The sequence below is a fragment of the Limulus polyphemus genome, unplaced genomic scaffold (genome assembly GCF_000517525.1).
Source record: "Limulus polyphemus unplaced genomic scaffold, Limulus_polyphemus-2.1.2 Scaffold273, whole genome shotgun sequence".
Taxonomy (NCBI): domain Eukaryota; kingdom Metazoa; phylum Arthropoda; class Merostomata; order Xiphosura; family Limulidae; genus Limulus; species Limulus polyphemus.
In genome coordinates this window covers 491,091-504,608 of record NW_013665883.1, presented here as the reverse complement: position 1 = coordinate 504,608, position 13,518 = coordinate 491,091, and the positions used below count along the sequence as shown (strand labels likewise).

General features: G+C 31.2%; 1 protein-coding gene and 1 long non-coding RNA gene across 3 annotated transcripts in view; one reads left to right on the top strand and one right to left on the bottom strand.

Annotated features, from left to right (window-relative positions):
• LOC106456933 (G-protein-signaling modulator 2-like) overlaps positions 1-1,435 on the top strand; it is a 44,539-nt gene extending 43,104 nt beyond the window's left edge. For both annotated transcript variants that reach the window (XM_022382737.1, XM_022382736.1), the window contains exon 14: positions 902-1,435. In XM_022382737.1, the coding sequence (XP_022238445.1) occupies positions 902-1,225 (324 nt within the window). In that variant the 3' untranslated portion in view covers positions 1,226-1,435. The remainder of the gene's footprint in view (positions 1-901) is intronic.
• A 6,290-nt stretch (positions 1,436-7,725) lies between these two features.
• The window catches only part of LOC106456940, a 7,132-nt gene continuing 1,339 nt past the window's right edge, over positions 7,726-13,518 (bottom strand). The window contains exons 2-3 of the long non-coding RNA XR_001290666.2: positions 11,376-11,540; positions 7,726-8,958 (exon numbers count right to left, since the gene is read on the bottom strand). This is a non-coding gene — a long non-coding RNA (uncharacterized LOC106456940). The remainder of the gene's footprint in view (positions 8,959-11,375; positions 11,541-13,518) is intronic.

The following is a 13,518-nucleotide window of genomic DNA, read 5'->3' as shown; positions in this document are numbered from 1 at the left end:
ACTAGGCTGATCAAGTATAACTTTTACCACAATATGGTATTTCATACTTGAACATCAGCCTGTATTTAATATATTAATTTCATTTTTTATTATTTCTAACTTAATTTTATCTTTATTGTTTTATTATAATTATTATACTGCATTTTTAGCTTAGTATATGGATTTAGGATAACCTAAGCCTCTTGAGCTAGCAGAACATTGTGAAAGTTTATTGAGTTTTTGGCTAAAAATATAGTTATCGGCAATAGTATCCAAATGTTAAGTAATATAGTTTGAGCATTATATTTAATTAGCTATGCTTATTATTAAGTATGTATGCTTAATTCATATATATATATATCTAGGTAGCTTGCTTTGATCCAAATTTAATATTATGATTGGTATCAATTTATATGGCCTGGCTTTAACAGGTAAACAAAGTAGGCAACTCCCCAGGGCAGAAAAGTCAAGAAACATTTTATATTAATTATACTTTCAGTAGAATTGATTGTCTCATGCTTGCTTTTACATCCTTTGCCATCTATTACGGGTCTGGAAACTGTGTTCATGTACCCACATTTGTAAAATAATCAATTTAAATACTATTAAAACGAGCTTCTTCTAAGTTCAAGAAACAAGACCATAAAGAAGTACTTCACACTCTTGTATCAGTAAAAAAAAAAAAAGATGAAAGTCAAGTTATTCTAAATCTAAACAGTTTGAAGTAAGACACTGACAGGCCTGCTAAAGTATAAAGTGAAAGTTTATTAGAAGTTGCAACATTTTGTTTGTATGGCATTTTAGAATATTGCTTATGGCAATAAAATACCTAAAGCCAGTCGTAAGTTTACTTGGAGTACTGTGAATGGTTATTTTTGATATTTAAACACAGAAGTCTATATGAAAATTTTTTGATTACTAGTCCACAAGAATTGAAGACCAAAGGAGCAGTATGCCAAATATTGCATCTCAGCCAGCTAGGGCTTTAAGTTCCAAAATAGTTCCAACATCCCAACATGCACCCACAGTTCCAGATGATGACTTTTTCAGCCTCATATTGCGCTTCCAGGCCGGGCGTATTGATGACCAGAGGTCAGCACTGCCTTCCAAGTCCACCAGTGAATTGGATACTATTAACAAAAATAGTAACAGAACTTGTAGCTCATCTCGTTCACGCAACCTCCTGAAATCCAGTCTTGGACATGGACTACGTGGCTCTTATTCCTTGAAGTCAAAGAAGTACTGAGATCAAGCATAGTTTTTGGAATGTTTGGTTGCAAATCTACAACAGCCACTGTTGCAAGAAAATATCTGTAATGTTATTTACCCTGTATTATTGTTGCACTCTTTTCTAAATGTTGATTATTGCAACAGCATTGCTCAGCAATTTTTTATTCACCTTCATGCTGACTATATTTTCCCACAATTTCAGAGATAGAAGAATATAAAAAAAAAATTTAAGATTGTTTAACCTGTTATTTAATTTTGTTATTTTTGTCACCTATGTGGTTTTAACTATATCTTTCAATGAGAAGAGAAGGCACTTCTTATAAGGGATATTCATGGTTTTTACATTCACAGCTATACAGTGTGAGAATTGTATAGGGAGCTAGTGTGTGTTTTCTGTATATATACATCTCCACATTATATATATATGTTATAGATGCACTTTTGTACTTGTGTATAATTATATATGTAGAAATAAACTGCTGAGAATTTTCCCAAGCTGTCACTCTTTACTCTGACATTTGGAAGTAATTGTCTGAGAGTTGTATGTTTCTTTTGAAGGAAAAAATTTATCTAATCATAGATAAACTCTACATGGATATGGATTTAATTCTTTTTGAAGATTTCTTTGTTCTTCACACATCATTAAAATGTTTTGTTAGCGCTGAAATTAGATATTAATTGGATTCAGAGAATTTGAATTCACTAATCATATATGCTCTAGAACATTTGCAAATTCTTTGCTTTCTTCTCTCATTAAATCTTCTACAACTTTCGAGAATAGGAAGGAGTGTTGCAATACATATTTAACAGTATAATTTATGTACATTTCTAAACAAAGATTAAATTTCAACAAACATCGATATTAAACTAAATATATAATAATAAATCCGTCACAGTGGTCAGGAAGAATACCATCGCATGTGTAGCTTTTGCCTGGAAGAAAGTGTAAAAAGTAATGCATTAGTTCGATTGAAAACCCTAAATAGAAATTTTGAGCTAAGATAATAGTTGTTTTGATTCTTAAGGAAAATGTTATGAAAGCAAAAAGGTCCAAAATTAATTTCTGTAATTTAATTTATTTATTTTTTTTATGTATGTAAGTTTTATACATGGATCCTGTTAGCCAAGCCTGTTGTGTGATGTGGACATTACACCCTATAATAGAAATGAATAAAAAACCTATAGCTCGAGCGCTTTCAAAAGGTGGACCTTTCTTCTTCAGGGGCAAATTGGGAATGGTGGTGTAATCGAATGAGTGATATATATATAAAGGAGTTTAGTGACGTAATGAAGGTCATCTGGTTTTCTAGGAAATGTTTAGTCCACTTCTCTGTGTATTGTTGTAAGCATCTTATTTCCGGTACAGTGTAGCCGATAGCAAGAGTGTATGGGAAAAGGTGTTAGGGATATTTTACTTTAGAAATGGATAAATAAAGGTGAGACTTGGAGAATGATTGAAAATGATATGCTAATCAATTTATAAAAACAGGTATGGAAAATTATCATAAATAAATAGTAAGTTTTAGGAAATTCAGCGTTCACATTACATGAAAAAATAAGCAAAGAATAAAAATTATTTTTCTGACAGAGATGAAACCAATGAACGGATATCACCGATTCCAGGATCTAGATTAATACCGAAAAGTTGAACAGTGTTTAGATTAGCAATCCAATAAGCTTCTTTTATTTCTCTATCTGCTTTAGCTTTGAATCCTGTTTCAATGCCGATGAGAGTAACATCGTTAATAGAATGACCGGGTTGGTTGAAGTGTTGAGCAACAGGAAGATCTTTTTTCGGTGTTAATAGAAGATTTATGGTTGTTGAAACTTCTCAAAGAGTTGTTTGTGTATGTCCTACACGTTGGTAATTATACTGTATAAGGTAAATGGTGTTTTTTGTTTCACAGGTGATTTATTTGGATATTTTATAGTTTCTTTGATTGTTCTTGTCAGTGGTTTTTATGAACTTGCAGGTTTGACAACGGGCTTTATTGCATGGTTTACAACCATTTTTGGGTGGGATGCAGTTCACTTTTGTGTGAGAAAGGATATCTTTTAGAGTTCTGCTTTTTCGAAAAGAAACAACGGGAAACATCTGTTTAAGGTGATCGTTCAGTTGTAGGAGATGAAAACGTTTTTGAGTTTAAATTGATACATAATAATAATTGGAATTCTATTTGAAAGTTTAGTTTTGCTCTGATTTAGGATGTTTTTTCCGCTGAGTGTTGTTAGCCTTTTCAATTTGTCTGTCGATTTCGGTATCTTTATATCCTCTTTGTAACATGGTTTGTTTTAGATCCTAGGTGTGTTTTCTATAGTCTGTTTCATCTGAGCATATTTTCTTTATTCTAAGAGCTTAACTGTAGGTAATGTTTCGTTTAGTGTGAGAGGGGTGACAGCTTTTATAGTGAAGGTATTATGGTCCGCCTGTAGGTTTTTTTTTGTACAAGTCAGTGTGTAAAATTCCGTCTTTTAGAAAAAACAGTGATGTAAAGAAAGTTAATCTGGGTAGGCGAATAATCACAGGTAAACTGCATTGTTTTATGAAAGTTTGCATGTGAGATAAATTCTTTAAGTGATTTAAGACCGGCTGTCCACATGAAAAATATGTCGTCTATGTAACGTTTCCATATATGAGATTTTATAGGGCTTAGTTGTAAAAGCTGGTTTTCAATATGACCCATAAATATGTTGGCATAATTGGGAGCTATTTTGGTACCCATTGCAGTACCGTTAACCTGAATGTAATACTCGTTAAAACCAGGCTGGCAAAATCAGTTACTGTTTGAGGTTCTGATTGTTTAGAAAGATTTAATGCGGATTTTTGAGTTTGTAGTCCTTCATCATGTGGAATATTGGTGTAAAGGGGAAAAAACATCCATCGTGCAAAGAAGACTGTTGGGTGGTAACTGTCCGTTAGTATTAATATCTTCTATGATGTTAAGAAAGTGAGTAGTATCCTTTATGTAAGGGGGGGGGGTACATGTAATATATTTTATGTGTTGGTCAATAGATAGACTTGAAAACTGGAAAAATAAAATATTGGGGTTAAGAATCAGGATTTTGTCTTCTTGATGTTCCAGATTTTATTAGAGAACTTGTGTGATGTACTACTTTTTTTAACTGCCCGTAATAGCTACAAACCAAGGATCCAATGTTCATGTCCATTTGATGCAAAAACGTGTTCCAAACTTTGGAGCTGTGAGTGCATTATAAGAGTAATGATCAAATCCCACAATGCGATTAGAATAGACAAATGTTTGTTGTAGGTATTATTGGCTAGCTGCCTTCCAAGTAGTATATTAGTTCAAAATTATGGATGGCCAGTGCAGATACTACTTGTGTAGCTTTGCTCAAATATCTGAAACAAACAAACACTCGACATACACTAAGTTAAAAAATTCTGTGTTGGCTTTAAGTGCTGCCTGGTGTGAAGAGCGGAAAATTTTGTTCATTGTTACCACGAATTCTTTTTTTTTTTTTTAATTCTTACCGTATATTGACGACACTTAAAGCATGTTGCATACAAACACAAATTTCGCTCAAAGCTACACGAGGGCTATCTGCGCTAGCCGTCCTAATTTAGCAGTGTAAGACTAGAGGGAAGGCAGCTAGTCATCACCGCCAACTCTTGGACTACTGTTTTACCAACGAATAGTGGGATTGACCGTCACATTATAACGCCCCCACGGCTGAAAGAACGAGCATGTTTGGTGTGACGGGGATTCGAACCCGCGTCCCGCAGATTGCGAGTCGAGCGCCCTAACCACCTGGCCATGCCGGGCCTCACAAACACAAAGTGAAAAAGAAAAACAATTTCATATTAACCAATAGTGTTTTCACAATTCAAGCTCTTACATATGATTATGAAACAAAAACCACATGCAAAACTTTCACAACTTTACTGTTATGTTAATGTGCAAGCCAGAAAATTTAGTCTCTCAAAGGTAATAAATGAAAAACTTGCATTAGATTTTTGTAACGAGTAAATACTTTTGATGTAATCATAAAATTTAAGGCAGCCTTCCCAGTATATCCTCATATACCTACTTTGTCATGTTATACCCGTATGATGTTCATCTTCTCTGGCAAGTCAAAATCTAAATGAACCTTGGGTGAGTGTAGTTGTGTTGTTTAATGCTAGCCAAATACAGTGAAATGGCTCTAAGAACTCTGTTTTTAATTATTAGTATTTCTCATTATTCAAATAACATAAAACTGAACTTATATGTCAGGTTATTGTGAACTTAAACTTCCCTGTTCCTTCCCATACTAAAACATGCAGTAATCCAAAATAAATCTAGCTCACACTTCACATGGTTTTAACAATAGTGATTTGGGTCAAAGTTTATAGACTTGAGATCTACAGGAGAGTGAGGTACTCCACGGAATGTTTACTTTCCAATTACCTTCTTTGTTCTTTTCACAGATTTTAAATAACATACTCCTTCAAAGTTACTTTCAAAATGTAAATATACCTGATGCTATTATTAACAGACCCTATTCTGCCACGTCCATGAATGAGGTACTGCTAGCTTGTACCTGTAATTATGTTTCACTTGGTGTATGATTGCAAGTAAAGCCTTTTAGGCATGATACAGTTCTCCTTGAATACAATAACATACAAAAATAATCTTTAAAATAAAACTAGTTCTGTTTCCAAAAATCAGTTTGGTTAGTACTAGGTGGACTTCTAAGACGATTATTAAATGGGACTAGTATTAGTCACGTAGCTGTCGTGGGTTACTTAGCAGTTGATTTTTTCCGCGGTTTTTTTTATTAAGATACTGGGAGCAAGTTAGTTAAAAGTCTTGTGTGACAAAAACGTGATATTTATGTAGGAATGTTATGTTAGTTGATCATGGTACTCTGCAGGGTGTCAAAGGTTTAGAATCTTAAGCACTTATACACATTTTACAGAATATGTTCCACATGCTGTCCTTCTAATTCGAAACAGCATTTCCATTCTCTTTGAACACTGCAAAGTAAATTCATGTCATTGTCAATGGTCCACACTGTCAGTCTCCTTAAATTTAGCTAGTAACTTCCCAACAGCACTGGGAGTGATGTTTTTTTCTCTCTCGATGGTATTCTTAAATTCAGCAGCAACCTTCTGTTGGGATTAATTCTAACTTCCCGTGTTTTGACAGCACCATAATCAGTGATGTATCTGAAATTAAGAAAAGCTGCAAATCACCTATGGTTTAATTTTTTTTATAACATCCTATATATGCTTTAGTTATGGCGTTTTTTTTAAATTTAGTTGTCTTATGTTTTTGATACATTTAATCACACTAGGCAGATGTGTTCCACTGTATAAGTTTTATATATTTTTAGAACATTTTCTGACTATGCCAGCCAGACCCAAAGGAAACATGCTATTTACCAATCTTTGTTTTGATAAACCTTGTGTTGTGACCAGTTTAATTTTAAGTCATACATTAGTCCTAGGAATTTGGCTGATGTTGCTACCTGAATAAAAGCTTTAATCATGCTTATTTTAATAGATTTGGTACATAATATAACTTGTGTTTTGTTTGCATTTATTTTTATTCTCCATTTATTGCAGTATTCTTCTATTTCAATTAATAGAGCTTATAGGTTGTATGCAGCTGTTGTTGAATTTGTGGAACTTTTCCAAATAGTCACATCGTCATCAAATTGTGAGCAGAAATGACAATTTGAGTCTTTAAAAAGCATGGTGGTGACATACATGACAAATAGTGTACACTAACTATGTCTCTTTGAAGGATACCCCTTATGCAGTAAAGTACTTCAAATAGGCACCCTCTAAATTTACTCTGTTATTCCTATCGCCCCAAAAGTTGGATAGCCAGTAAATAATTCTGCACGAAAGTCCTGTTTTCCCTAAAACTTTACCTAAACAGACTGATGGGTTTGTAGTTTTAGAATTTATTCTCCGATTTTCTTTCCTTTGGAAACACAGGTACATCTGTCTGTTTCCAAGTGCCAGGTAATTAGCCTGATTTTAATGAAAGATTGAATAAGAATGTCTATACAGTACAAGGGGCCCATTTTTAAAGTGTGTGCTTTGTTTTTCAGTTGTTTTATTGTTAGCTGCACCTCCAATATTTTGATGGGTTGAATCAATAGTTGTGACATCTTGTACCTTTTGTTTATCAGTTTCAGTATGTGTATAAATGATTGTTTGTGATAACGTAATCATTAACTTGATTTCGAAAATAACTGTCCATAATTGGTTCAATTGGATCTAAAATTTCTAAATATTAATAAACAAAGATGGGCATTTACTATGTAAATTAGTTTTTTTAGTGTAAACTTTCAACTCCTTAATGAATGTTCAACATACAGGTATTTGTTAATTAAGAATACCCACATAATGAGCCTAAAATAACAAACCTAAACTTCAACTATTATAAAAGCTTATTTACATAACACTCATACCGATTATCATGAAGACTGAATTTCGTTTAACTAATTTTTCTTTTTCAGTAAATATCTTCATTAAAAAGAACACTCAAGTTTATTGAAAAATTCTTTTGAAAATTAAATTTTATTTGCTTTAAACACCAAACTTGAAGCATTATTCAAAAACTCAATTGTGGTTTCACACCATGTTATTACAAATTCGTAAATCTCATAAAATATCCAATGTAAAGTGAATAATACATGTGAAAAGGAAGTTTTAATTGAAATACTCAATTTTATTATCACTTCCTCAACATTGAAAATTATAATTACACAATATTGGCATGAACTTAAAATGCAATCATACATAAAACACAAGTGTCTAAGTTAAAAAATATATAAAAACAAACCCCAACAACTTTCCATGGGGGATTGTTCGCGCAGATTGCTATCTGTGCGAACAATCCCCCATGGACAGCCATTTAGATACGTAATGCTGTTTTACAGCACCTAAATATGTGTGAAATTTTCTATGTATTAGAAATTAGTCATACCAATCATGTTTACAAATGAAACTCAATGTGTTAACCAATTTGACTATGCAGCAGACTGTCACCTTTGTAGTGACTTGTAACATCTTGCTTATGATTTTGGACTAAATATAGTAACTCAATGTTTAACTGTTACTCTTTTCGGAAAGTTAAAAAAATATAATAGTGAAATATTCATTTTTAAGACAGATATCAAAATAATTAAAATGTTAAGTTATAGGTTTTACCTTCATGTAGATGTAGGAAAATGGACATATACTTTAAAATATCTAGTATCAGTAAGGTTTTTTTTTTTCTAATACACTGAAAATATATTGGGCTATAGCAATTATTCAAGTTAACTACTGTGTGTAAAATAGTGTTCCAGTTGGACTACAGATCTAGTTTTTCAATTTTTTTTCAAGGATTAGTATTCCTTTTATCTAGAAGAAAGAATATAAATGTAGGAATAAATAATGGCAGTTGTTTTCCTTTGGAAAAAAATTTAAAAATTGGAAAACTAGCAGTGAAGAGACCCTGTTTTTGAAAATTAAGTTTGTAAACAATCTATTCTTGTAGGTTCTGTAACTAATATAAATCAACTTTAACCATATTGCTATCTGTTTTTCATTAATTCTGATAAAAGTTATGTGCAAATTCTTGATGTAGATCAAATAGTTCAGTAGGAATCCTTCATGTTTCTGGAACTCCATGTCTAGCAGCACCAGAAGTAGTCAAGATGCACTTTAAAACAGTATCAGTACTGGTTGTAATCAAAAGTATGAATCTGGATCGGGAGTTCCTTTATATACATGCAAGAATCTTGAAACTAATACAAATGAAATTTATTATTATTAATGATAAAAAAATTCAGCCATTACCAGCAGTAAAAAGATATGTATGAGTACTACCGGTATTTATAAATAAAATAGTTTATCTCAAACAAGTCCTATCATACAGTTTCATTAAATACCAAACAATACACTTGGACCAAATATTTGTTCACCTTTTATTATTATTATTATTATTATTATTATTATATAAACACAATATTATTCAAGAATATTATTGTAAAATGTTTTATCTGGTTCCACTGAATTGCATGTCCAGTTAAATGTTAAATTCATGACTTTTTTTTTCAGCTGACTGGTGGTCCTTTTGTCTACATTTTACATTTTTCTCAGTTTACACAATGTAAGTAAGTTGGTAATAACTTTGTATTGTAAATACCACTTTTGTCCAAAGAATTTAAAAAACCTTGAGGAAAAGGTAAGAGAGAACTGAGGAGAATATACAGTTCTACAATTGCCACATATCAGTCAACTCTTTTTTTTCAAAGAATATAAATCAAAATTAGTAATATTTTTCAAAATACTAAGTGTACAATTTTATATTTTCCTCCCATATTTTACCTTACCTTAAAGGTTAACTTAAATATTTTAGATTAAAGTGGTACTTACAGTATAAATGACATTGACAACCTACTTAACATTAAACAAACTAAGAAGTTTAAATCAAGTCACTATTCACAACAAAATTATCCTTTTAATTTTACAGTTTTATTGCCTGTACAGAAGCAGTCTGTCCTTCTCCCAAAGCACAATGGGAGCCCATTGTCTGTTTCACTTACAGTACATGATCTTTGTATAAGCCTACTTTTCTCTCTTAAAATTTGGAATTGGTAAAGAATTCATGTAACTTTCAAATGTGCATTTTAGAACACACAAAACCTATCAGTGAACTAAAACATCACAAAACTACTATAATTTAACTGACTTTCTAAGTAAATTATAAACAGGCTAAAAATGTCTTTAAATGTTCAAGCAGGATTAGGAAGTTCAAACACAAATGAAGACTGCTATTCTATCTTACCAAAATGAAATAGCTGTAGCGAGACTGTTTCTAACTGGTTGAAAACTGGAAATTACAGAAGCCTATTACTGAAGTTATAAATTTCTGAATTGGAAAACAAAATCAGAGCTCCATCATATCAAGTAACACAGAAAAATGAAAATTAAAAATATTTCTTTTTGATATAAACAAATTAAAACTTAAGTAATGTAAACATTTTATTTATAAACTACGATTTTATGTCATTATTTCTGACATACATTAATAATGCGTGGGTTAATAAAATTTTGAATGTATCACTGGATAAGATTATGACATTGTACTTTCATATGGCCATAGTAAGAGTTAAATTTATAAACAGTCAATACTGGATTATGGATTTAGAATACATGAGTGATTCTAGCTATGTTCTGTAGTAAAAAAATTCAACTACATCAGTTTGAAGATCAAAAAACATAAATAATGAACATGAGACTGAAAATTTTTTGATAAAACAAAGGATAAATCAGAGGAGAATACTTCACAGACCCAGGCTCAAATCCATGATATACATAGATAATTTAGTCTGGCAACTATTTGACATAAAACTTAGATGTGTGTGTTCCAACAAAAGGATGATTGGAACTGATTCAATTAAGTGCTTCCTTTCTATTTTAATGTTCCACAAACCATTCTTATTTTTTGCACGATATATAAAGTTAAAAATTACAGAATACTTTAAAACTTTCTGAAGGTGGTATGGCTTGGAATCAGTGCAACACGTACATATTTCGACTATTTCATCATGTCTAAAATAACTGTTGAATCTGTAAACAATGCAATAACACATTTCATAAAAATAAAAACTTCTCATTTGTAAGTAATTATAAAATTTAGTTATTGTACATAACACTGAACTTGTCTATTACATACTTTTCTAGATTGAAACCTACCACAACTATGATACCACATTACTAAAGCCTCATTTTGGAACTAGAAACATGCATAAGAACAAAAATAAGCCATTATGTTTACTTAGACATTCATAAGGATCTCTAATGTTTTTCATACAATGTAGAATCAACAAATGCATTTCATTTCTGATGTAGATAATGAAATTAAAACCAAATCAAGTTTTGTTAACATGTATCTTTTAAGAAACATCAGTTGGCTGTTAAGAAAAATGTCATGGATCCATCCTGGCTGAACTGGACACAAGTTCAAACATGCAGAGCCAATTTCTATTCCTTTTGATGTTGTCTACACTTTATAAACATTGTGCTGGCTATATTTAACAACTATAGAGTGAACTAATATGAAAAAACATGGATTTAAGAATGACTAAATAGTATATTTTTCAATTTAGTTTTTTTTAATACCTATCCAGATACCTTTAAAAAAAATTAAAAAACTTACCAGTTTGGATTATCTGCCATTCTATTCCATAAAAAGTTAAATTCAGTAAAATGGCTAAAAGCAACTATTTTGTAGCTGGGTAGAAAAAGCATCTTTGAAGTTGAGGAAATTGAAATTGAATGCAGAACAGTCTTAAGATGACCCTATTGTTGGTATGTTACCCAGCTATTTAATAATAAAAACAAAAGTGATAGGCTTATTACAAATTCTCTTACACACATTATACAATTCTACTCTTAAAAATTAAAAGCAATAAAGTAATTATTAAGTGAAGACACATGAGTAACTCGTGATCTCTCATTTCCTCCAAAAATCATACAACTTTAGTAAAATAACACACCTTGTATGTTCTAAACAATGTTAACGAAACAAACCAAAAATGAAATTCAAAACAGGCTTAGAATGTAACATGCAGCAGCTGCTGAATATTTCCTTATTGTATTTTTTAACCCCTTTTAAGTGTTATTAATGAAAATATTCAGTTTTGATAAATTCTATTCTTGGTTCTTTAAATCCATGTTGCAATGAAATGTTTTACAAAAAAAATTTCCATGAAAAAGATGGCATCATAATGAAATGATTAGAATTTCTCAAAGTCTGCAATATTGTAAATATTATAAAAAAAAGTTCTGGGTAAGTTGTGAAATTTTCATTAACCTTTCAGTTTCATGCATTGATAATTAAATACAATCCAGATCACTGTTATTTTAAAACATGCATCCTTGTGTAAATCAAAAATTTTAATACTAGAACCTTCAGTACATACAGTTTTTGTAAGTACTATTTATCCATGCAAAATTTTAACTTGCAAAGACTAATATATTCAGCAAATTGCATTAATGTAAAATAAAAAACTATCTCCTTTATATTTATGTTTGTATTTAAATTAAAAGTTTCATTGCCAAATGCCTATTAGCTCTTTCAGTACAAGTCAGATATATTGACCCACCAAGAACCTATATGGCATACTATAACTCTGTCTTTATTACATGTATTCTCATGAAATTTGGCAAGCCTTTTAGTACACATTAATACATCAATTTTCTTCTTTGATTTTATTACTGTACTTATAACCTACTGGAACAGTAACCTTGTGATACCAAATCAATAACAATAAAAATGTTGATAGATAGTCAGCATGGTTTCAACTAAGAGAAAATCTTATTATACTAATCTTTCGACATTCTTTTAAGAGACTATTTTCAAAAAATATTTGACAGTGTGTTACATAAGTCTTGTTAAAAAAAAAACAAGTGTGGAGAATAAGTTGGCTTATTGAACAGAAAACTGATGGGGAAAAAAGAAAGCAGAGGATTATTATAAATGAAGTTCAGTCAAGCTGCATTCATATCACAAGTGGAATAAATACCTCAGGGCTCAGTGTTAAGACCTTTTGCTCTTAATTTAAGATCAAGGATACAGGTGAAAGAATCGTCAACAAGTTACTTGAATTTGCTAATTAAATTTTGAGTGTTACTGGCTGTGAAGAGAAGGATATTGCTTTAAAAAAATTTGGATGATTTGGCAAGTTGGATAATAAAATGGCAGATGACTTTTGATTATGAAAAATGCAAGGTAATGCAAATACAATATATCTATTAGTTAAATACAATCTAAAATCCTGTTTGCCCTACCACTAGTAACAGTACATTGCTTGGATGGCTTAAGAGACTGATCAACCAGACCACAAAGATCTTTTTCTTACATGATACTGTTATTATTATATTATTATAACCTATAGTGCAAACGAGAACAAACATGCGAGTAATAAATAGCGGGTGTTAGGGGTGGGGCGAAAGCACCATTCTCTCTTATGTTAACTAGTATAACTTTAAGCTGCTTTTTGTGGAGACACATAACGTGCAATTAACATAACGAGGATATTAATCCTTTTTCACACAACTCCTATGTGCTAAATATGTAGCATTGCGAGACGATCTCTTGACTTTTTTCTGCCATTCAATCAAATATAATAAAAGCAGGGGGGTCTATTGCGAACGTTATGGAAAGTAATTAATGAGTGAAAAAAATTTTTGATTTTTTTTTATTCATCCTGAAGAAATTATAAATATATTTCATGCATGAATAAGAACTTTGTAAAAAGTTATATATATTGTCAGTTTTTTTTTTCTAATTTAAGTTT